The following is a 22,313-nucleotide window of genomic DNA, read 5'->3' on the forward strand; positions in this document are numbered from 1 at the left end:
TGGGAGGCAGTGAACAAGTGCCCGTTCATGGAACCCAGCTCTCTCCTTCCGATCTGTTTTGGTTTCAATCTGTCTACCAATGTCATGATGACGTTTCTCTGGTAGAGGTCTATCTAACGCTTTGCACCTTACTCCCTGTGGGCGGACAATGGTCGAGCTTCATTTCAGTGGCTGCGGTTCTTACTTCGTGAATAAAATGCTGTCACACATTGATTGAATATCACGTTTAATGGCAAAAAATGCCATGAAGGAACCGGAGAGAAAGCAAGAAAATATGTGGACGCGAGTGAAAAGCGAGTTAAAAGTAACTTGGAACTTAGCTTTAGTTACTTTTGCAAAGTTATCTGAAAAAGCAACGAGTTCCTCTGAAAGTTACCACGACGCTAAAGTACCGAGTTAAGTTACAAGTTACCGAAAAAGGAACTTAGTTACAGTAACAAGTTACCTCGAACTCTGGTTTTACCTAATTTGCATTTTCTACCTCAACAATAACAACGTCGTGAAATCATGCGTCAATAATCTAGAGCTAAGCTCCGGTACTTTCTCTCACAGGCGATATCTTAACAGATGGCGCCTTTCCCATGTTTGTCTGGTGACAGTATATATTGGGGCCACACGAATATGCGGCACAGAACAGAAAGCAGCAGCGGTGCCAACTGCAGCTCAATAAATAATAAATGCATGTACACACGGTAATATTGCAACAGAAGTATCTATTGCACGGCAAGAACACAACACGGTGAAACTCACCAGAATTACTTGCGCTTGTGCAGCTGAACTTTCTCACAGGAAAGGGTAAGAGAATACATTCAAAAAAATGTATAATTCAGAGCACGTAACAATACAGATTACGAAGTAAGGCTGCTTCCACCTGGCTATTGTGACATGGTAGGATACTCCTAAGTTGTGCCTTCACGTCATTTTTAGTGGCGCACTACTATACGACATTATTTTGTGGTGCTCAAGGCAGCATACATTCTGTGCTTCCAAAACATGAGTGGGCTCCATCCCCAAGAACACTCGCGATCATCAGGACGTCCTCAAAGTGTCATCGCGTCCTCGTCCGTGATGGGATGTCCGGAGGAGATCCGGAGAGTGTCATCATGGGATCTTCCAGTGATAGTCATTTGCGTACATCCTGCGGCCGCCAGCCGGAGGACATATATAGGAGAAGTAAATTATCCATAGCTTAAAAACCCGAGACTAGGGGACAAAAAACGACAACACAGACAAGGTCTCAAATTAGTTTAATAATACGATGTGCATTTCTATGCCTACGCCCATTAATTAGTGTTTCGGTTTGTTTATCATAACCAAATTCAACCAAATCAGCAGTGATCATGTATAAACTACAAAAATACTAGAAAGAGAAAATACAAAAAATACAGTGGTACAAATACAAATTGAATGATTTCAACGGATACTCCATGCACTGGGTTCAATCTGCGATAACATATAGCTTTCTAGACCTTTCATTGTGATCTTGTTGCCATGAACATCCGTGCAAGGTCCCTGACGGGATGTTGCACGGAGCATTTCCGTGGAAGATACAGAAAAGTTATGAAATATTACAGCGCGTGCTTAACTTTTGGTGGATGAGTAGGTAACACAGACGTTACCTTGGTTGTATCCTTATACTCCTAGGAATTCGTCACTGGTGTGTTGCTTATACATGAAATTGAATTAAACTTAGTTACCTCACCCTTGGTTTTGACTGAGATGCTAGGAGGACTCTCGCACATGCGAGAGTTCGCAAGAACAGTAATATATAGTATATGTTTTATCTGCGAAACGAAATGCCACTGTTGGATGTTCCTTTCAAAGTCGGCTGTCTTAGTCTTACACTTAGTGGCACATGACCTTTTATATTTTTTCCTTTTTTTCCACGGCATCATTGTTCGTCATCGAAAAACAATCAAAAATGAGAGACGGAAAATGTCAAGCTGGTGGCCGAGGTTGAAAACTGCAAGATAGAGTCCGTTTCCACTGTAAACGTCTGCTCGCTTCTAAAAGTGAGAAATGAAAGCAGATTTACTGGAGGATTCTACATGATCCTATAGTACTCCTGAGAGCATCCCAGTCTTGTCCCCAGATGTTGTCCCTAGGACCATCTCTGGAGTCTTATTCTAACACTTTTCTAACAAATTGAGGATCATGTGGAGATATTCCCAGGATGTCACTGCTGTCCCGCAATGACATCCTCAGGATGAGTGAGGGATGTCAGCGTGTTCTTGGGGATGTGCACAGGCACCTCACAGCAGTCAACATGCCCGCTTACATAAAACCGTTACGAGATCTTGAAAATCTCATTGCATACCCAATCGTTTTGTTAGATGCACATGTACCCGAAAAAGAACTGATGGGCACAAACTGTTTCAGAAGTACAAAGTAATGAATAAATACCCTTCAAATTTTTCCGTTTTTCCCAATCATTACATTTGGTGACCACGTTAGGCATGAATCTAAATATACTCCTACCCCAAGAACACAATGACCTCCTGTGTACGTCCGAGGAAAGTCATCAGCGGACAGGGATAACATCCCCAGGACTTCCCTACCAGGTCCTCAATTTGTTAGAAATGTGACAAAGTGAGACTCCCCGTCATATCCTCAGGACCTCCGATGGGAGCTACCAAATGACGCAGCTAGTACAATTCTGGGAGCAAGCAGATACCTTAGTGAATTATTTATTTTGGGAAGTGAGGGCACATTTGCAGCATCCAGTCAGTGTGTGTGTGTTTTTTATATATTTTCAACCTCGGTCACCAGCTACTATTTGAGGTTTCTCATCTGTATTTGTTCATCGTATTTCTCATCACAAACAATGAGTGTCACACTTTAAAAAGCAAAAAAAAAAAGAAAGATATATAAAAGGCTCGTAGGCCACTAAGACCACCGAAATCACTTAGAAAGGCATATGGTGCAGCAGCATTTCCTTTCCAAGACAGAAGAGATACAACTTATTGCTTGTCTTGCGAACTTCAGCAGATTCGGAAGTCCTTTTCGCATCTCAGTCAAAACAAAGGGTGAGGTATCTAAGTTTAACTTGATTTTGCACATAACCAACAATGAACTGACAAATTCCTTGGAGTATTAAATCGCTATCAAGGTAGTGTCCGTGTTTCTTACTGCTTTGGTTGGAGGCATGCATCGTAAGTGAAGCTTGAGCAGTGAAACGCTATTATTTTTTGTCTCTTCGGAAATCAAATGCTCCGTGCAACCTCCTGCCAGGGACCCTTTGCGGACACTCACGCAACAAGACCGCTGTGAAGGGTCTAGCAAACTGTATTGTACTGCACGTCAAACGCAGCACATGGACGGATTCCTTTAAAATCCGAAGCTCAGTATTTGCACCCCTATATCGGTCTTGATTTTATATTTTTGTTTGTATTTTTTAAATTTATGCATGAGCACTCCTTCTTTGATATTTTATTGGGTAATGAGAAATAAATCGGGAACTTGATAACTGCTAGCAGGTATTAAAATACACAACGCAGGATTAAAGTTATTTACTTCTCCTGTGCTCGTCCTCCGGTTGATGACCGCAGGATGTACGCGAATGACAGTCACTGGAAGCTCCTATGATGACAGCCTGTGGACCTCCTCCGTTCATACCATCACGGACGAGGACGTGATGACACTTTGAGGACATCCTGAGGACCGCGTGTGTTCTTGGGGTAAGAAACTGACAGAATCTACCTTAAGAAAGTTTATCTCCACCCAGGTGAGAAAATAAAGTGGAATTCCAAGTGAGACATAGTGGGAATAACTTGAATAGCGAAGTGGTTCAAAGTGTAACCAATTGGTCAGCAAAGTGGTTTCAAAAGAAACCATTATCTTTCAAAAGTGTGTCCCACTGGAAGTCAAAGTGGGTTTGGCAAGAGCCCTTGTGGGCTAAACAGAACCACTTGGTCACCAAAGTGGTTTGAAATTATCTTTAGACGTATACCCACTTGGATGTGAGAGTAGGTTTGGCCAGAGCTGTTGTGGGCTGAACTGGAACCACTTGGTCAGCAAAGTAGTATCAAATTATTTTTGAAAGTGTGCCCACTTGGAGGTCAGAGTGTGTTTGGCCAGAGCCAACTGGAACCACTTCATCACCAAAGCAGGTCAAAAAGAGCCACTTGATTACCAAAGTGGTTTGAAATTATCTTAGAAAGTGTACCCACTTGGAAGTCAGAGTTGGTTTGGCCAGAGCCGTTGTGGGCTAAACTGGAACCACTTGGTCACCAAAGTAGGTAAAAAAGAACCACTTGGTCATCAAAGTGGACCAAAATGGGACCACTTGATCAGCAAAGTGGTATGAAATTATTTTTGAAAGTGTACCCACTTGAAAGTCAGAGTGGGTTTGGCCAGAGCCAAATGGAACCACTTCATCACCAAAGTGGTTTGAAATTATCTTTGAAAGTGTACCCGCTTGGAAGTCAGATGGGGTTTGGCCAGAGCCGTTGTGGGCTAAACTGGAACCACTTGATCACCAAAGTAGGTAAAAAAGAACCACTTGGTCATCAAAGTGGACCAAAATGGGACCACTTGATCAGCAAAGTGGTATGAAATTATTTTTGAAAGTGTACCCACTTGAAAGTCAGAGTGGGTTTGGCCAGAGCCAAATGGAACCACTTCATCACCAAAGTGGTTTGAAATTATCTTTGAAAGTGTACCCGCTTGGAAGTCAGATGGGGTTTGGCCAGAGCCGTTGTGGGCTAAACTGGAACCACTTGGTCACCAAAGTAGGTAAAAAAGAACCACTTGGTCATCAAAGTGGACCAAAATGGGACCACTTGATCAGCAAAGTGGTATGAAATTATTTTTGAAAGTGTACCCACTTGAAAGTCAGAGTGGGTTTGGCCAGAGCCAAATGGAACCACTTCATCACCAAAGTGGTTTGAAATTATCTTTGAAAGTGTACCCGCTTGGAAGTCAGATGGGGTTTGGCCAGAGCCGTTGTGGGCTAAACTGGAACCACTTGGTCACCAAAGTAGGTAAAAAAGAACCACTTGGTCATCAAAGTGGACCAAAATGGGACCACTTGATCAGCAAAGTGGTATGAAATTATTTTTGAAAGTGTACCCACTTGAAAGTCAGAGTGGGTTTGGCCAGAGCCAAATGGAACCACTTCATCACCAAAGTGGTTTGAAATTATCTTTGAAAGTGTACCCGCTTGGAAGTCAGATGGGGTTTGGCCAGAGCCGTTGTGGGCTAAACTGGAACCACTTGGTCACCAAAGTAGGTAAAAAAGAACCACTTGGTCATCAAAGTGGACCAAAATGGGACCACTTGATCAGCAAAGTGGTATGAAATTATTTTTGAAAGTGTACCCACTTGAAAGTCAGAGTGGGTTTGGCCAGAGCCAAATGGAACCACTTCATCACCAAAGTGGTTTGAAATTATCTTTGAAAGTGTACCCGCTTGGAAGTCAGATGGGGTTTGGCCAGAGCCGTTGTGGGCTAAACTGGAACCACTTGGTCACCAAAGTAGGTAAAAAAGAACCACTTGGTCATCAAAGTGGACCAAAATGGGACCACTTGATCAGCAAAGTGGTATGAAATTATTTTTGAAAGTGTACCCACTTGAAAGTCAGAGTGGGTTTGGCCAGAGCCAAATGGAACCACTTCATCACCAAAGTGGTTTGAAATTATCTTTGAAAGTGTACCCGCTTGGAAGTCAGATGGGGTTTGGCCAGAGCCGTTGTGGGATAAACTGGAACCACTTGGTCACCAAAGTAGGTAAAAAAGAACCACTTGGTCATCAAAGTGGACCAAAATGGGACCACTTGATCAGCAAAGTGGTATGAAATTATTTTTGAAAGTGTACCCACTTGAAAGTCAGAGTGGGTTTGGCCAGAGCCAAATGGAACCACTTCATCACCAAAGTGGTTTGAAATTATCTTTGAAAGTGTACCCGCTTGGAAGTCAGATGGGGTTTGGCCAGAGCCGTTGTGGGCTAAACTGGAACCACTTGGTCACCAAAGTAGGTAAAAAAGAACCACTTGGTCATCAAAGTGGACCAAAATGGGACCACTTGATCAGCAAAGTGGTATGAAATTATTTTTGAAAGTGTACCCACTTGAAAGTCAGAGTGGGTTTGGCCAGAGCCAAATGGAACCACTTCATCACCAAAGTGGTTTGAAATTATCTTAGAAAGTGTACCCGCTTGGAAGTCAGATGGGGTTTGGCCAGAGCCGTTGTGGGCTAAACTGGAACCACTTGGTCACCAAAGTAGGTAAAAAAGAACCACTTGGTCATCAAAGTGGACCAAAATGGGACCACTTGATCAGCAAAGTGGTATGAAATTATTTTTGAAAGTGTACCCACTTGAAAGTCAGAGTGGGTTTGGCCAGAGCCAAATGGAACCACTTCATCACCAAAGTGGTTTGAAATTATCTTTGAAAGTGTACCCGCTTGGAAGTCAGATGGGGTTTGGCCAGAGCCGTTGTGGGCTAAACTGGAACCACTTGGTCACCAAAGTAGGTAAAAAAGAACCACTTGGTCATCAAAGTGGACCAAAATGGGACCACTTGATCAGCAAAGTGGTATGAAATTATTTTTGAAAGTGTACCCACTTGAAAGTCAGAGTGGGTTTGGCCAGAGCCAAATGGAACCACTTCATCACCAAAGTGGTTTGAAATTATCTTTGAAAGTGTACCCGCTTGGAAGTCAGATGGGGTTTGGCCAGAGCCGTTGTGGGCTAAACTGGAACCACTTGGTCACCAAAGTAGGTAAAAAAGAACCACTTGGTCATCAAAGTGGACCAAAATGGGACCACTTGATCAGCAAAGTGGTATGAAATTATTTTTGAAAGTGTACCCACTTGAAAGTCAGAGTGGGTTTGGCCAGAGCCAAATGGAACCACTTCATCACCAAAGTGGTTTGAAATTATCTTTGAAAGTGTACCCGCTTGGAAGTCAGATGGGGTTTGGCCAGAGCCGTTGTGGGCTAAACTGGAACCACTTGGTCACCAAAGTAGGTAAAAAAGAACCACTTGGTCATCAAAGTGGACCAAAATGGGACCACTTGATCAGCAAAGTGGTATGAAATTATTTTTGAAAGTGTACCCACTTGAAAGTCAGAGTGGGTTTGGCCAGAGCCAAATGGAACCACTTCATCACCAAAGTGGTTTGAAATTATCTTTGAAAGTGTACCCGCTTGGAAGTCAGATGGGGTTTGGCCAGAGCCGTTGTGGGCTAAACTGGAACCACTTGGTCACCAAAGTAGGTAAAAAAGAACCACTTGGTCATCAAAGTGGACCAAAATGGGACCACTTGATCAGCAAAGTGGTATGAAATTATTTTTGAAAGTGTACCCACTTGAAAGTCAGAGTGGGTTTGGCCAGAGCCAAATGGAACCACTTCATCACCAAAGTGGTTTGAAATTATCTTTGAAAGTGTACCCGCTTGGAAGTCAGATGGGGTTTGGCCAGAGCCGTTGTGGGATAAACTGGAACCACTTGGTCACCAAAGTAGGTAAAAAAGAACCACTTGGTCATCAAAGTGGACCAAAATGGGACCACTTGATCAGCAAAGTGGTATGAAATTATTTTTGAAAGTGTACCCACTTGAAAGTCAGAGTGGGTTTGGCCAGAGCCAAATGGAACCACTTCATCACCAAAGTGGTTTGAAATTATCTTTGAAAGTGTACCCGCTTGGAAGTCAGATGGGGTTTGGCCAGAGCCGTTGTGGGATAAACTGGAACCACTTGGTCACCAAAGTAGGTAAAAAAGAACCACTTGGTCATCAAAGTGGACCAAAATGGGACCACTTGATCAGCAAAGTGGTATGAAATTATTTTTGAAAGTGTACCCACTTGAAAGTCAGAGTGGGTTTGGCCAGAGCCAAATGGAACCACTTCATCACCAAAGTGGTTTGAAATTATCTTTGAAAGTGTACCCGCTTGGAAGTCAGATGGGGTTTGGCCAGAGCCGTTGTGGGCTAAACTGGAACCACTTGGTCACCAAAGTAGGTAAAAAAGAACCACTTGGTCATCAAAGTGGACCAAAATGGGACCACTTGATCAGCAAAGTGGTATGAAATTATTTTTGAAAGTGTACCCACTTGAAAGTCAGAGTGGGTTTGGCCAGAGCCAAATGGAACCACTTCATCACCGAAAGTGGTTTGAAATTATCTTTGAAAGTGTACCCGCTTGGAAGTCAGATGGGGTTTGGCCAGAGCCGTTGTGGGATAAACTGGAACCACTTGGTCACCAAAGTAGGTCAAAAACAACCACTCAGTCACCAAAGTGGACAAAATTGGAACCACTTGGTCAGCAAAGTAGTTTGAAATTACCCTTGAAAGTGTACCTACTTGGAAGTCAGAATGGGTTTGGCTAGAGCCATTGTGAGCTAAACTGGAACCACTTGGTCACCAAAGTAGGTAAAAAAAATTCAAGAGGGGAAATAAACTTGCTCTATCAACCGGTGTTCGAGGTAACTCGGTACAAGTAAGTAACTCGTTGCTGTAACTAAGTTCGTTTTTTGGTAACTTGTAACTTAACTCTTGCGCCGTAGTAACTTTCAGAGGAACTCGTTCCCTTATCAGGTGACTTTGCCAAAACAACTTAAGTTCAGTTCCAAGTTACTTTTAATTCGCTTTTCACTTAAGTCCACGTATTTTCTTGCTTTCTTTCCAGTTCCTTCACGGCATTTTTGCCACAACACTGGATATTTAATCAGTCACAATATTCTATTCAGGAAGTAAGAACCGCTGTCACCGAAATGAATCTGAACCATTGTGCCCTCACAGAAAGTAAGTCGCAAAGCGTTCGAATAGACCAATGCCGAAAATACAGAAAAACGTCATCATGACGTCGGTAGACAGACTCAGTGGCGTCGCTTGGGTACGCGTCACCCGGTGCGGGAGCTCTTTGCACCAAACCCACCCTACCCCATGCCCTATTAACGGATACCTTTCCGTACCAGGCGATTCACGATAAATAAACATATTACACCACACAAAAAAATGTGCCTCGCAGAGGGCTCCTCATGTTGTTTTTGGCGTCATCGTGCCACAGACAACGGGAGGACGCGGCACTATTGGTACGGCGCGCCACCTCTTCCGTCGCTTCACCCCGTGCGTACCGCACCCCCCTAGTGACGCCACTGGACAGACTGAAACCGAAACAAATCAAAAGGAGAGGGCTGGGTTCCACGAAGGGGCACTTGTTCGCTGCCTCTCATTGAAAGAAAAGTAGGACCGAAGGTGGCGTCCCTTTCAGGGACCATCGTAATCCCCTCAAGACCGTAGCTTTCGTGCGCGTCCTTGTCCCCCTCCAGCTTCGAGCGTAGTTTAACTCTACCAAATCTGTGCCGCTGTCGAACACCATGACGTCAGTTGTTTACAAACAGGGAGAGGTCTATTGTTGGACATAAACAAAAACGATCTACGTGTGTTGCACACCTCCCCGTGCAACTCAAGGTCTAACACTGCCTCCTATCCTGCATCTGGTATACATCTCACAAAGACTCATCCTCCAACGCCACTTGCGACAACTTGGCTACCCTAACGTCACTTTGGCCACCCTGCTCGGCCCGATCCTACACAACCAGGGGGAAGTTACGACTACCCTCCTGAGCTTAGTCCGTGCCACCGGCCTCTCGACCAGCCTCTAAGGCGCTTTTTTGTGTCTGTGTGTGTGTGTGATGACTTTCTTTTTTTTTTCATCGTTTTCTTTTTATGGAAGGAATAGCAAGTCGGCCTATGCCTGACTAACCCTTCCTCGCTTTTTTTTTAAAAGTAAACATACCCCCCCCCCCCCTCAAGGTCTAACTCAACTGCTCACGCGAGCTGCACCTGCGCAATGCTGTTTTGTGTCCGAAATAACTTGGAAGTAACTCGTTCTGGTTTAAGTAACTCAGTAAGTGCGAGTTACATTTCAGGGTGAAGAACTTCGTTATGAACTTACTTACATTTTTCACACGGTAACGTAACTCGTAACGAGTTCTTTTTCATGAGAACTTCTCGATCTATGCTATCACCCACAATCAGTTTTCGTTTCTCTGTTTTGGGATAACACGTACGTCACTTCAGTTGAGGGGGGACGGACAAGAGGAGACGAGAAATTGGAGGAGAGAAATGAAAAGAGATTGTGCATGTGCACTTCGTCCACGTTGCTCTTGATCGCAATGAGTGGCTCCTGGATATGACGTGGTTTGGGAGCCTGCCATTTTCCCTGAACCACTGCGTCTATGGGAGATTCTGGCGGCTGCACAGCTCTAGCAACCCACCAGCAAGCTGTATACGGAGAATGGGGAAGCCATAAACTTGTCCACGCCCACAGTTCTCGTGGTGACATATATCGTCCAAGATCCGAAAAGGGACAAACAAGCGCTGACTTACGTATTCTGCTTCAGAAAATCTAGTTTTCTGTTCCGGTATTCAAAATGCACTGGCTTATTCCGATACCATGTCGAAAAAATGAAGCTGCACTATACAATACCTTGTTTCCAGTGTGGATCGCTCGCATCCTCTTGCGACTCGCGAGTTAAACAAAAAAAAAACTTTGTTGGGAAATAGCTCTTACCACTTGCTTTTAGAACATTATTGAATTGGTTAGCACTCATATTTCTCCTACAGATTGTAAGCGCTCATGCTACAAATAAGTTAGAAGGCAACCACCAGCACAATCAGCGAGAGCGTCGCGGTCTACTAATTCAAAATATTGTAACGATGCCCACCATGCAGTAGAGGAGGCGAATATCACTGTAGATGCAGTAACCTACCGGACTCCTGGTAGTGTTGTACTAAACGTTTCACTTAGCAATTGCCTCATTGAAAACGACAAATTTCATGTGAAAGAGTCCCCGCACAGTCAATGTGAGAAAAGAAATCAGTGTCTCTCACTTTTCTTGTACGCTTTCACTGTTTCGCCTGCTACGGTTGACGCGTGAGTAATATGGGATTGCATACTCACTAACTCCCTGCCGTTGTAACGCTTGCAAAGAGGTTCTCTGCGTAGGTTGTATATTCCGTAGAAATCGGGAAGACAGCAGGTATTCATGGTGTTGTAACAGAGGACAGGCTCTCCATTTGAAACCGCATTCCCGGTGAGAGATTGTCTGTGAAGAGATGACATAGACATTTGCTGTGTGATTTTCTTCCGCTTGTTCGTTTAATAAAACATATTATGTAGGAGCATGTTAAACCTAACAACAACATATCAGGTGCTGAAGGAGAACTTTAGAATATATAATGTTACATTTAACTATGAAAAAAGCATTTTTTAAACATAAGCATAGCCCCATGAAATTATCGCACTTCTCTAGAGCAGAAAGGACACGACCTCGGTGGTGGTGGGTCATGCCTATACCTGATGCTGCACCCACTTTTTCAGCTTTCTGACCAATGACGTCTTGAAGTATGGGCCACTATCAATCAACCTATCCTCACTGTTTGTCACCCTATTCAACATGGGCAGCGCTAGAGTCACTAAATAAGCTACGCTTGAAGCGTAGCTTATTTAGTGACTCTAGGCAGCGCCATTTTCGGTGGCAAGTGGATTGGATAGGGTTGAAATGGATACATCTCGCGATCTGTAAAACTAGTCGATTTTTGGTGCAAATTTGATGAGCGCCACCTAGGGAGCGTAAGGCACGTCGGGAACTGCCGTCTGCTTCCGTCGTTGTACCGCTGCTGGCAGAACCACCTGCTGGTACATCTCCTGTCGTCGGCACAATTTGTTAACTTACCTACATGAATAGATGAATGGGAATCTACACGAATAGGCAAGAATATCTATTTCTATAAGATTCAGCAGGTGACGATGATGATGATGATTCGGAGTTTATTGGTGCAAAGGCAGCTTAGGCCATAATGCACCACGACAGATGTTGGGTATCTGCTTAGACTGAAATTTAATGATTGTATTAAAACCAAACAGAAATCGAAATGGCATAGTGAGAGAAATGAGACTGGTTACAGATTATGCAGTTGGCTAATGTCCTTAAAAAACCTAAAAACACGTATGGTGGCCAAGAGAGGTAATTCATGAAAATAATGGTTGTGTTAAGTAAGCGCCCCAGAGCGCAAGTGTTTCAGACTCCACTCACTGAACGCGACACAAGAACCACTCGCGCACCCGGGAGTGCGACGGGAGTTCTGTGTGTGACGCTTGAAGAGGTTGTATTATCATGGTGATGATGATGGTGATGATGATGCTGGTGCCGTGATTTTTCTCGGATGCTGCACACTGCTGCCCATAAATCAGCCGCAGCGAAATGCAGCTGTGTGCGCACAGGCGAGAGAGGTGTGGTAGTCGCTGCCGTCCCAACTCACGTAAAGCTGCACCAGACACCTGGACGTCGAGCCATCACCCCTTCGTTCCGGAGCCCTTGATCCAGACTGTATCCCATGGTTTCAAATATGCGAGAGTTATTCCGCGATGTCTCCTCTTGTAACGAAGCCTCTGATTTTCCATTTCTGCTGCCATCATCTTCGAAACACCCTCTTGATCCAACATCCTTCGACAAGACGTTCATGGTAGCACCAGAAGATTGCTGCTGGGATGTACCCAGTGTTCCCAGGCATGTTCCTGGACGCAAACAATGCCAGATAAAGGTTTTCCTCTTTTACCAGCACTCACTTCTCCATTTGCACCATTTGCTCAGACTCTCCATTCGATTCGGGGTAAGACGACTCCTTGTCACATGCTGGAAACCGCATGTTTTGGCAGTGTCTTTGAACACCCATGAAGGAAACTGGGGACCGTTGTCCGACATGACGGTGTCGTGTATTCTGTGTGTTCCAAAAATGCTGTTGATGGACTCTGTGGTTCACGACAAAGTCCTTGGTGGGAGAAGAGCAATTTCTGGGCATTTCGACTTGTAGTCAAAAAACTACAGCTAAACGACAACAACAACAATCAGGCACACGCAAAAGTCGTGTTCTTGCTCGCTGCTTACGATCTTCGTCGAGCTTGTGATGAAACGATGCGTGCCCTGCGTGAACGATGTTGCTTCCTGAAGCTCCACGGTCTTGATATTACAACCAAAATCGATTTCCATGTCCATTCCCCAAGACGTCAGTCGTGACGTTGCCCACATCTGTGAGACCAACAACGGCGAGCCCTCTCGCCATCACCACCACCACCATTCACGTCAAAAGTCGAGGCCGTTTCCAGGCACAGCCTCCCCTATTTTTTCAGTTTGCCCTCGTATGTTGTTTAGTCTAGGAGGGTACGGGTAAAACGTGTTATTTCTTTGTCGCCTTGCGCGCGATGCCCTCCAGAGGACAAGATAATATTACGAACATGCGTGGTGTGTGCACCGTTGCATCTTCTCAAGCAGCACAATGTACCGAAAGTCGAGTGCAATAGGGGTGGACGGTATGTGTCTTATCAATGTTCTTTAGTTTCACCAGTTCGTTCAAGGTCTTCCACCTACCCGTCCACCCCTATTGCACTCGACTTTCGGTACATTGTGCTGCTTGGGTTGCCTTTCTGGAATGTATTATGGCACAGTATTTCGTTATCTTTCGTTAAGTTTTGACTAGTATAACCAGATAATTTTGTTGTTGTTTGACCTCAGTATATCTTGTACCCAAGCTTGATTAGTTCAATTGTTCGTGTTTATGGTGACACTATTTAGGTAGTATTGGTACTCATATAGTTTCTTTCGATTTACGCCGCCCCAATGTGACCGAGTGAACGGCCAGGAGTCTGTACTAGGTTCCGCTCCACTAGGTTCCGTTCTTGTCATGTTATTGTTTTCAATAAATTTCAAATTGAAATTAAAAGAAAACAGACGAAGGAGACAATCAGTCGGCTGCATGATTGGTTGATTATACCTTGAGTGTTTAAGTATACGGATCCGAGCTGAGGGCTGACGTGGCAGAGGGCTCACCTGTATGAGTTCTGAATGCGGAGGCAAACATTCCCGGAAGGGTCGTACCCTTCAACTCCCATCCTGAAATGCACAGCATCAAGTGAAATGACCATTCAGCAAATAAACACGTAAGGATTTATACCTGTTTACCCTTGTGTCCCGAAATGCACAAGTGCGACACTTTCGAGTACCGACAAACCTGATATTCAACAGGAAAACCCTTATGTTGTTTACCGCAAAATCTCTCTCTATGAACGCAATATAGACCAAAATGACAAGCGAACTAGCGCGTTTGTGTGCTGCATTATGCGGAGAATTACTCGATGCATGTGCACCTTCGGAGAAATCTCCATACTCCAATGCCACGAGCCTCAATGCTAATCGCTGAAAGTTAAGTGGCCATTACTGTGCAGAGAAACGTACTGGTCCTCTGTTGAGGGGTGATATATACAAGGTCGAAATAATACGTTCGCGAGAACTTGGTTTCAGCACTCACTTGTGTATCAGGTCCCATGCAAGGTCGACGTCTGCAGCGTAACTAAAGGCTTGATCAGTGAGCACAGTGTACTTGTCCCGAGTGCAAATTCTGGACTCGTCTGGGGAGTACACTGCAGATATGCATGAACAACCAGTTAATACAATGTTGATCTTAGCGCACACACACGCATGGAGTGATGACGTGATAAGTCCATTCACCCCGTCCATTTGCTATTGTTTATTATTTTCGACAGTTTGCTATTGCCGCAGAGGAAAGTCTTGCTTTTCAGCGAACGTGATGGTAACTCTCCGTTTATTGTCGATGTACCATCGTCAGAACACTTAAGTGCATTATTCAGACGTGGATCAGCAGGCAGGAGTCCTACACTACCACCTTCATAATTCATCGTGAGAATACGTAGCAGTCATTATTCTTATCCTTTACTGTAATTCATTGTGAACAATAGGCGCACCAAAAAGATGGAGTCAAGACCAAGGGGACAATCATAAGTTCAACCTATGAACACTCACTTACAGCAACCAACTCGTGAAACAGAAGTCGCAAAGAACACGCACTTACGGGGAACAAGTAAGGCCTCTTTTACACATCCAGAATTTTTCCTTTCCCTGACCTGCACTCCTTTCATGTTTTTATTATTTACTTTAATACTTTTTTACATTACTTTGCTATATGAACTTTAAGATACGAAGGTAAAAAATAAGCGATGTCAAGTTACCGGTGGTGAGTAAACCAAAGAGTTGTAGCGCTACAGACGACGATGCTCTCGTGCCGTGCAAGCTACAGTTTAGGTGCGCGGGGCGCGCGAAAAAACAAACAAACAAAAAAACATTCACTTGTTGTGATCAGCTGGCGGCTCCGGACCTCTTTATTTCACGCCCTCCATTGAGGACCGCACATCTGGTGACCCTGCCGTTTCGTATGGCCGGGTGCACGAAAAGACATTCGTCTCTGGGTGCGCGCCTGTACACTGTGTCAGCTGTCCTCAATCGAGGTCGTGAAAGAAAGAGGTCCTGAGCCGCCAGCCGATCAGAACAAGTGAATGTGTTTTTCTTTTTTTTTTTGCTCTTGTGTTGTGCAAGTGACAGTTTAGGTGCGCGGGGCGTACAGAGTGATGCTAAAAGGTAAGAGCAACTTATTTATTTACACATGGTAAACAAGACTTTCGTGCACGAGACTGCACTTCGTCAGGGTGATATACCTATATAATATATATATATATATATATATATATATATATAGGACAAATAGGTTAATATATCAGACGGCTATGAAGTTGAATAAAAGTGAAATAATAAGACGTGAACTACAGATTACAGGAACGTTAAAAAACTAATTTGTTTAATGGGCAATTTAACACACAAATTTAAAAAAGAATGGTCGACGTTTCGAGAGTGGCACTGTCTTCGTCAGGACAAAAGAGGTACAGGTCCCGACAAAAGTTTACGGAACACGCGAGCGGTGTATTTTCTTCTCGGTACGACACCCTGGCGGCAAGCGGAAGCTGGCGAAATCAGGCCAGTTCACTGCCTCAGAGGGGTGGACGACTGCGCTCTTAGCGACACACAGCGGTAGTTTCGGTATGATTACTGTTGTATGTGCCCGTGGAGTGAGTTGGATTAAACTGTTGTGCTCGTCAACAACTCGTGACTCACGTCACTTGTTTATCAATCAATTATCAATGTCAACGTCATGTGTTTATCAGCTCGTCACGCGTCGTCCATAATAAGGCAACTCTTCACCAGATACCTTTCTTTGTCTTCTCTACATATCCTGGCTTTCCAATAAAAACAATACACGGTAAAGTGTTGCCACTAGATTCATCCTTGTTAACGCGATGATAGCGGCGAGCTCCCTGTCTCAACAATCGTTGAATCACGTGTTGCTGGCGAGCACAACAGTAAAATCCAGCTCACTTTGCGGGCACATACAACAGAAATCATACCGAAACTACCGCTGTGTGTCGCTAAGAGTGCAGTCGTCCACCCCTCTGAGGCAGTGAACTGGCCTGATTTCGCCAGCTTCCGCTTGCCGCTAGGGTGTCGCACCGAGGAGAAAATACACCGCTCGCGTGTTCCGTAAACTTTTGTCGGGACCTGTACAAGGGTTGCCTATTGCTTAAATAGGTTCCCTGGGTGACTTCACAATCGGTGCAAGTATGCCACGTGGCAGTTGTCTGAGTCATATTCTCGAACATTCCGCAAGGTCAAGTCCGGGTGGCGATGTAATCTTTCTTGGGGAGCCAGCTCAGGGTGAGCTGTACTGAGGCCATAGCTGAAAAGAACATAAAAGGAGAAAACGGGAAAGTATATCCCATCTAGGCGAACAGATTCCTTACTGTTGAAAGTACACCGGTATCTTCGTTAATGATTGATTGGAATTTGTAAATGAGGTAAGACTCGCGTTGTTCCCTGCCTCTATCGGAGCTAAAGTTTGTTGAAGAATAAAAAGGGCAACGTCATTTATTGAATGACCAGGCTGGTTGAAATGACGAGAAACAGAAAGATTTGGCTTTTTATTAACGTCCGACCGTTGGTTGTTGAACCTGATCCGAAAAGATGTTTTAGTTTGGCCTACGTATTGTGCTTGACACGCGTTGCACTGAATGGCATAAATGACATTGGATGAATTACAGTCAAAGTCACCATGAATTTTGACGAAGAAATTAGAATTTGTGCTGTTATGCACATGGGCACTTCGCATTAGTTTGCATATTTGACATCTGCGGCCATTGCACATGTGGCAGCCTGCCGTCGGACTTGTTGGTCGGTTGACTTTGGAGCTGACTAGATTATCGTGGAGGTTTTGCGTCCGCCTGTACGCCACACGTGGGGGTTCCGGGAAGATTTGTCGCATGCGCTCTGACTGACGAAGAATACCGTGGTGGCGATTAAGTATACTGTTGATGTTGGAAACATTATTGTTGAATGTTACAGCGAGGTTGACGGAGCCATTGTCTGATTTGCGGTTGCGGTTTTGGAACAGAGCTTTGCGATCTGCCCTGCGGGCCTTCCTTATTGCGTCCTCAACTAAACTGGGTGGGAATTGGCGACTGATGAATGTTTGCTTGAGTTTGTTCAAATTTCTATCCAGATCACTGCTCTTTCACTCTCTCACACTGGGGGTAAAGGGAAGCCGCTTCTATGAAGATGCGCAATAAACCAAATAAAGAAAAAAAGTGGCGTTCCTTCACGAATTTTTTGCGGACGATCTACCGAACGGATTTTTGTTCTGAAAACGGTTTTGGTATCTGGTGACGGAAGAGATCAGATGTTCTCATTGGAGCAACTTCGTAGCTTTTATAATTAAAAAGTTAATTATTGAAAATTAATTAAGACATTGCCTTAGGAGTCTGTTAATGCCCCCCTAGGGAGTGCCCTTCAGCATATGCTATATTGCAATTGATTTCATCTCGGAAAAAGTGATTGATATATTTTTTTAAAAATCTGTTCACACTTAGCGTGGGCACCCTGTATATTACTTTACTTTTCTTTCCTTAGTACTTCACTGGCTTGCACTGCAATTTTGAAATTCAAATACGTTTAGTGTCATTTACTTGTTTCTTTAATGGCTTTTCTCCCTGCATTATAATTCACTGGCTTGCACTGTGGCATTGAGGAGTGCTCAGTCACCCTCCCAGGTGTAGATCGCTCGCTGAGCGACCCCTGGTTTACCAATTCCGAACGATGCGCAGCTTCCCAGAGCTGACGAGCCGCAAACACGGCGAAACATGTCCTCTGGTGTGTCGCATCGTTCCATGAGTATCTGTTTCTCTGCGTGCAGCCATAGAAGCCATCTTAATCTGTAATTTTCAAATTCAAGTGCGTCTAGTGTCATTTACTTGTTTCTTTAATGGCTTTTCCCCCTGCATTATAATTCACTGGCTTGCACTGTGGCATTGAGGAGTGCTCAGTCACCCTCCCAGGTGTAGATCGCTCGCTGAGCGACCCCTGGTTTACCAATTCCGAACGATGCGCAGCTTCCCAGAGCTGACGAGCCGCAAACACGGCGAAACATGTCCTCTGGTGTGTCGCATCGTTCCATGAGTATCTGTTTCTCTGCGTGCAGCCATAGAAGCCATCTTAATCTGTAATTTTCAAATTCAAGTGCGTCTAGTGTCATTTACTTGTTTCTTTAATGGCTTTTCCCCCTGCATTATAATTCACTGGCTTGCACTGTGGCATTGAGGAGTGCTCAGTCACCCTCCCAGGTGTAGATCGCTCGCTGAGCGACCCCTGGTTTACCAATTCCGAACGATGCGCAGCTTCCCAGAGCTGACGAGCCGCAAACACGGCGAAACATGTCCTCTGGTGTGTCGCATCGTTCCATGAGTATCTGTTTCTCTGCGTGCAGCCATAGAAGCCATCTTAATCTGTAATTTTCAAATTCAAGTGCGTCTAGTGTCATTTACTTGTTTCTTTAATGGCTTTTCCCCCTGCATTATAATTCACTGGCTTGCACTGTGGCATTGAGGAGTGCTCAGTCACCCTCCCAGGTGTAGATCGCTCGCTGAGCGACCCCTGGTTTACCAATTCCGAACGATGCGCAGCTTCCCAGAGCTGACGAGCCGCAAACACGGCGAAACATGTCCTCTGGTGTGTCGCATCGTTCCATGAGTATCTGTTTCTCTGCGTGCAGCCATAGAAAGCCATCTTAATCTGTAATTTTCAAATTCAAGTGCGTCTAGTGTCATTTACTTGTTTCTTTAATGGCTTTTCCCCCTGCATTATAATTCACTGGCTTGCACTGTGGCATTGAGGAGTGCTCAGTCACCCTCCCAGGTGTAGATCGCTCGCTGAGCGACCCCTGGTTTACCAATTCCGAACGATGCGCAGCTTCCCAGAGCTGACGAGCCGCAAACACGGCGAAACATGTCCTCTGGTGTGTCGCATCGTTCCATGAGTATCTGTTTCTCTGCGTGCAGCCATAGAAAGCCATCTTAATCTGTAATTTTCAAATTCAAGTGCGTCTAGTGTCATTTACTTGTTTCTTTAATGGCTTTTCCCCCTGCATTATAATTCACTGGCTTGCACTGTGGCATTGAGGAGTGCTCAGTCACCCTCCCAGATGTAGATCGCTCGCTGAGCGACCCCTGGTTTACCAATTCCAAATGATGCGCAGCTTCCCAGAGCTGACGAGCCGCAAACACGGCGAAACATGTCCTCTGGTGTGTCGCATCGTTCCATGAGTATCTGTTTCTCTGCGTGCAGCCATAGAAGCCATCTTAATCTGTAATTTTCAAATTCAAGTGCGTCTAGTGTCATTTACTTGTTTCTTTAATGGCTTTTCCCCCTGCATTATAATTCACTGGCTTGCACTGTGGCATTGAGGAGTGCTCAGTCACCCTCCCAGGTGTAGATCGCTCGCTGAGCGACCCCTGGTTTACCAATTCCGAACGATGCGCAGCTTCCCAGAGCTGACGAGCCGCAAACACGGCGAAACATGTCCTCTGGTGTGTCGCATCGTTCCATGAGTATCTGTTTCTCTGCGTGCAGCCATAGAAAGCCATCTTAATCTGTAATTTTCAAATTCAAGTGCGTCTAGTGTCATTTACTTGTTTCTTTAATGGCTTTTCCCCCTGCATTATAATTCACTGGCTTGCACTGTGGCATTGAGGAGTGCTCAGTCACCCTCCCAGATGTAGATCGCTCGCTGAGCGACCCCTGGTTTACCAATTCCAAATGATGCGCAGCTTCCCAGAGCTGACGAGCCGCAAACACGGCGAAACACGTGTCCTCTGGTGCTGTCGCATCGTACCATGAGTATAGATATATACACATACATATTATATATATATATATATATATATATACACTGCAAAATGGAGGTTCGATATATATATATATATATATATATATATATAATATTTTTGTAACCAGAAGAAGTGCAGTCTCGTGCACGAAAGTCTTGTTTACCCGATGTGTGAATAAATAAGTAGCTCCAACCGTTTAATCTCACTCTATGATATATGAACTTTAATATGTGGTGTACAGGAGATCCACATGCATAAAAAGGAAACCTTGCATCAAATGAATTTGGATACGCTGAGGGTCACTGTCGTTTTTGACATTGAGTAATACATCAGGATAGCATGCAGTGTATATGCCCTTCTTACCGGTCTTATCATCATTGCTGTATAGCAAACTGTACCTGGAAGTACAAAGTATGCCAAATGATTTTAATGGTGATGCAATGGGCAAACTCGATTGTATGAACAGAGTCAACTTGTGCTGCTAAACGACGCTGCTCGAAACAGCAAACAAACATAACAAACGCATTACTTCAAAGCACTTGCAGTATCCCATTGGGAAATCAATGTGGGAAAGTGAGTATGAAACCTCATTCGAAGAAGAGAGGAAGAGAGCAAAAGATATTAAACCGTGAATGATGATGCCGCAGAAGAAAAAAAAAGTGATACGCAGTCCATCATTTTACACCTTTATTTGCTCAAAAAAGGTGTACTCTTATAAAAACACCCTTTTCTATTCCGCAAACGGTGCAAAAACAGCATCACTAAACGTGCAATATCGACATACACCAGGTTTCATCCAATGTCGATCGTTAAAGGTGTAAAGTGAGGTGTTGAAAAAGGTGCTTACCATCGAATACACCTTTTTTACACCCCACTTGAATTTGAAATATGGTGTAAAAAATGGTGTTTTATTTCGTGAGAGAAAAATTATGCTGGTTTCACAGCTCCGCTCAGCAAGTAATCACATTATAGACGATGGCCTGAGTTAAAAACACAGTATCTGACAGGGAGGGATATTAGAAATTTAGCTTATATGTCTCGGCCAGTGGTCTCGGTATGCTGCCGCGCGGAAGCTTCTATTACACTATTTGCGAGGGAATATTTGCAAGCAAATAATTCCATCATGAAAGGTGTTTTCAATTGAATACTCCCCTTTTAAATGTGTTTTTGTTTTTAAACACCCGTTATAACAGTGTTTTATTAGGAATACACTTAACTAAAGGGTGTATTAGAAACACCCATCATTTGAGTGTAACGGCAACACCAAAAAGGTGTGCGCCATGGGACAAGCCATTTACACCCAAAAAGTGTAAAAAAGTTGACTGTGATATACTGAGCGGAAGGGAAAATGAAGAAACGCAGCAGATCACGCGCGGCAAACAGGGTCTTCGAGGACGGAGAACTGTCATTGCGACTTTGGTAAAGCACTGTCCGGGCGACTGCATAGCTTCTCTAAGGAAACGCCCTTGTTATCTTGTCTATGTCAATAGGATAGCTCTCGAAATGAATCGCAAGTTTGACAGATATTAAAATTATCTCCTACGATAGACTTATCCTGGCTAACTTTCGTTTAATCTCTGTGAATCCTCCCTTTAGTTCTTACAGGGAGTCTATTATTTCAGAGAAGCGAGAGATAAACTGCTGTTATGATGTGACTCTAAACAGCATACGCATTATCGGCCAAGTTCTTGCAACTTGTACGAGTACATCGGCTTCGGGGTGTACAGAACAGGGGTCATCCTTTAAAATCCGATAGTTGCCATTCTCCTGCTTTCGAGACACAATCATGTCATACTTGGGCTTGCGCGCCGTCCTTAAATGATACTCAATTTAGAACGCCAGGAAATAAGAGATATGTGAAAGGTTATTAAATGAAAGAGGAAAGGTCAGCTAGACAAAGAAGGGAGGAAACAGCTAGATTGCATTGGGATACAGTCATTGTACTCTGTCTCACCAAATCTTCCCGGTTAGGGGACCGCATATGGGCGACGCCGTGTGGCGAGCGTTAGTGACGAAGCGGCGTACCCAAGCGGTAATCCGGAGAACCGTGCTTAGATTGCTGTAGCGGTGCAAATCGAAAAGAGCCGGCAACCTGAGCGAGGGAGCGGGGCAGACAGTGGTCTGCGTGACGCGTTCTTCATCTTGGGGGACTGGGGTGAAGCTTGAAGAGGGCAGAGAAGGCCAGGAGTCGGCCTGCATTGTGAGCCAGTGTGGGCCGTGCCACCATAGGGGTTCGGCGGCGAGTCGCTGAGC

At 44.5% G+C, this 22,313-nt stretch overlaps 1 protein-coding gene across 2 annotated transcripts in view; it reads right to left on the reverse strand.

Annotated features, from left to right (window-relative positions):
- The window catches only part of LOC135368104 (uncharacterized), a 54,855-nt gene that overhangs the window by 10,810 nt on the left and 21,732 nt on the right, over positions 1-22,313 (reverse strand). For both annotated transcript variants that reach the window (XM_064601184.1, XM_064601183.1), the window contains exons 5-8: positions 20,424-20,458; positions 14,309-14,420; positions 13,831-13,893; positions 10,905-11,049 (exon numbers count right to left, since the gene is read on the reverse strand). In XM_064601184.1, coding sequence (XP_064457254.1) covers positions 10,905-11,049; positions 13,831-13,893; positions 14,309-14,420; positions 20,424-20,458 — 355 coding nt within the window. The remainder of the gene's footprint in view (positions 1-10,904; positions 11,050-13,830; positions 13,894-14,308; positions 14,421-20,423; positions 20,459-22,313) is intronic.

This window comes from Ornithodoros turicata, chromosome 9 (assembly GCF_037126465.1).
Source record: "Ornithodoros turicata isolate Travis chromosome 9, ASM3712646v1, whole genome shotgun sequence".
In the NCBI taxonomy this organism is placed as follows: domain Eukaryota; kingdom Metazoa; phylum Arthropoda; class Arachnida; order Ixodida; family Argasidae; genus Ornithodoros; species Ornithodoros turicata.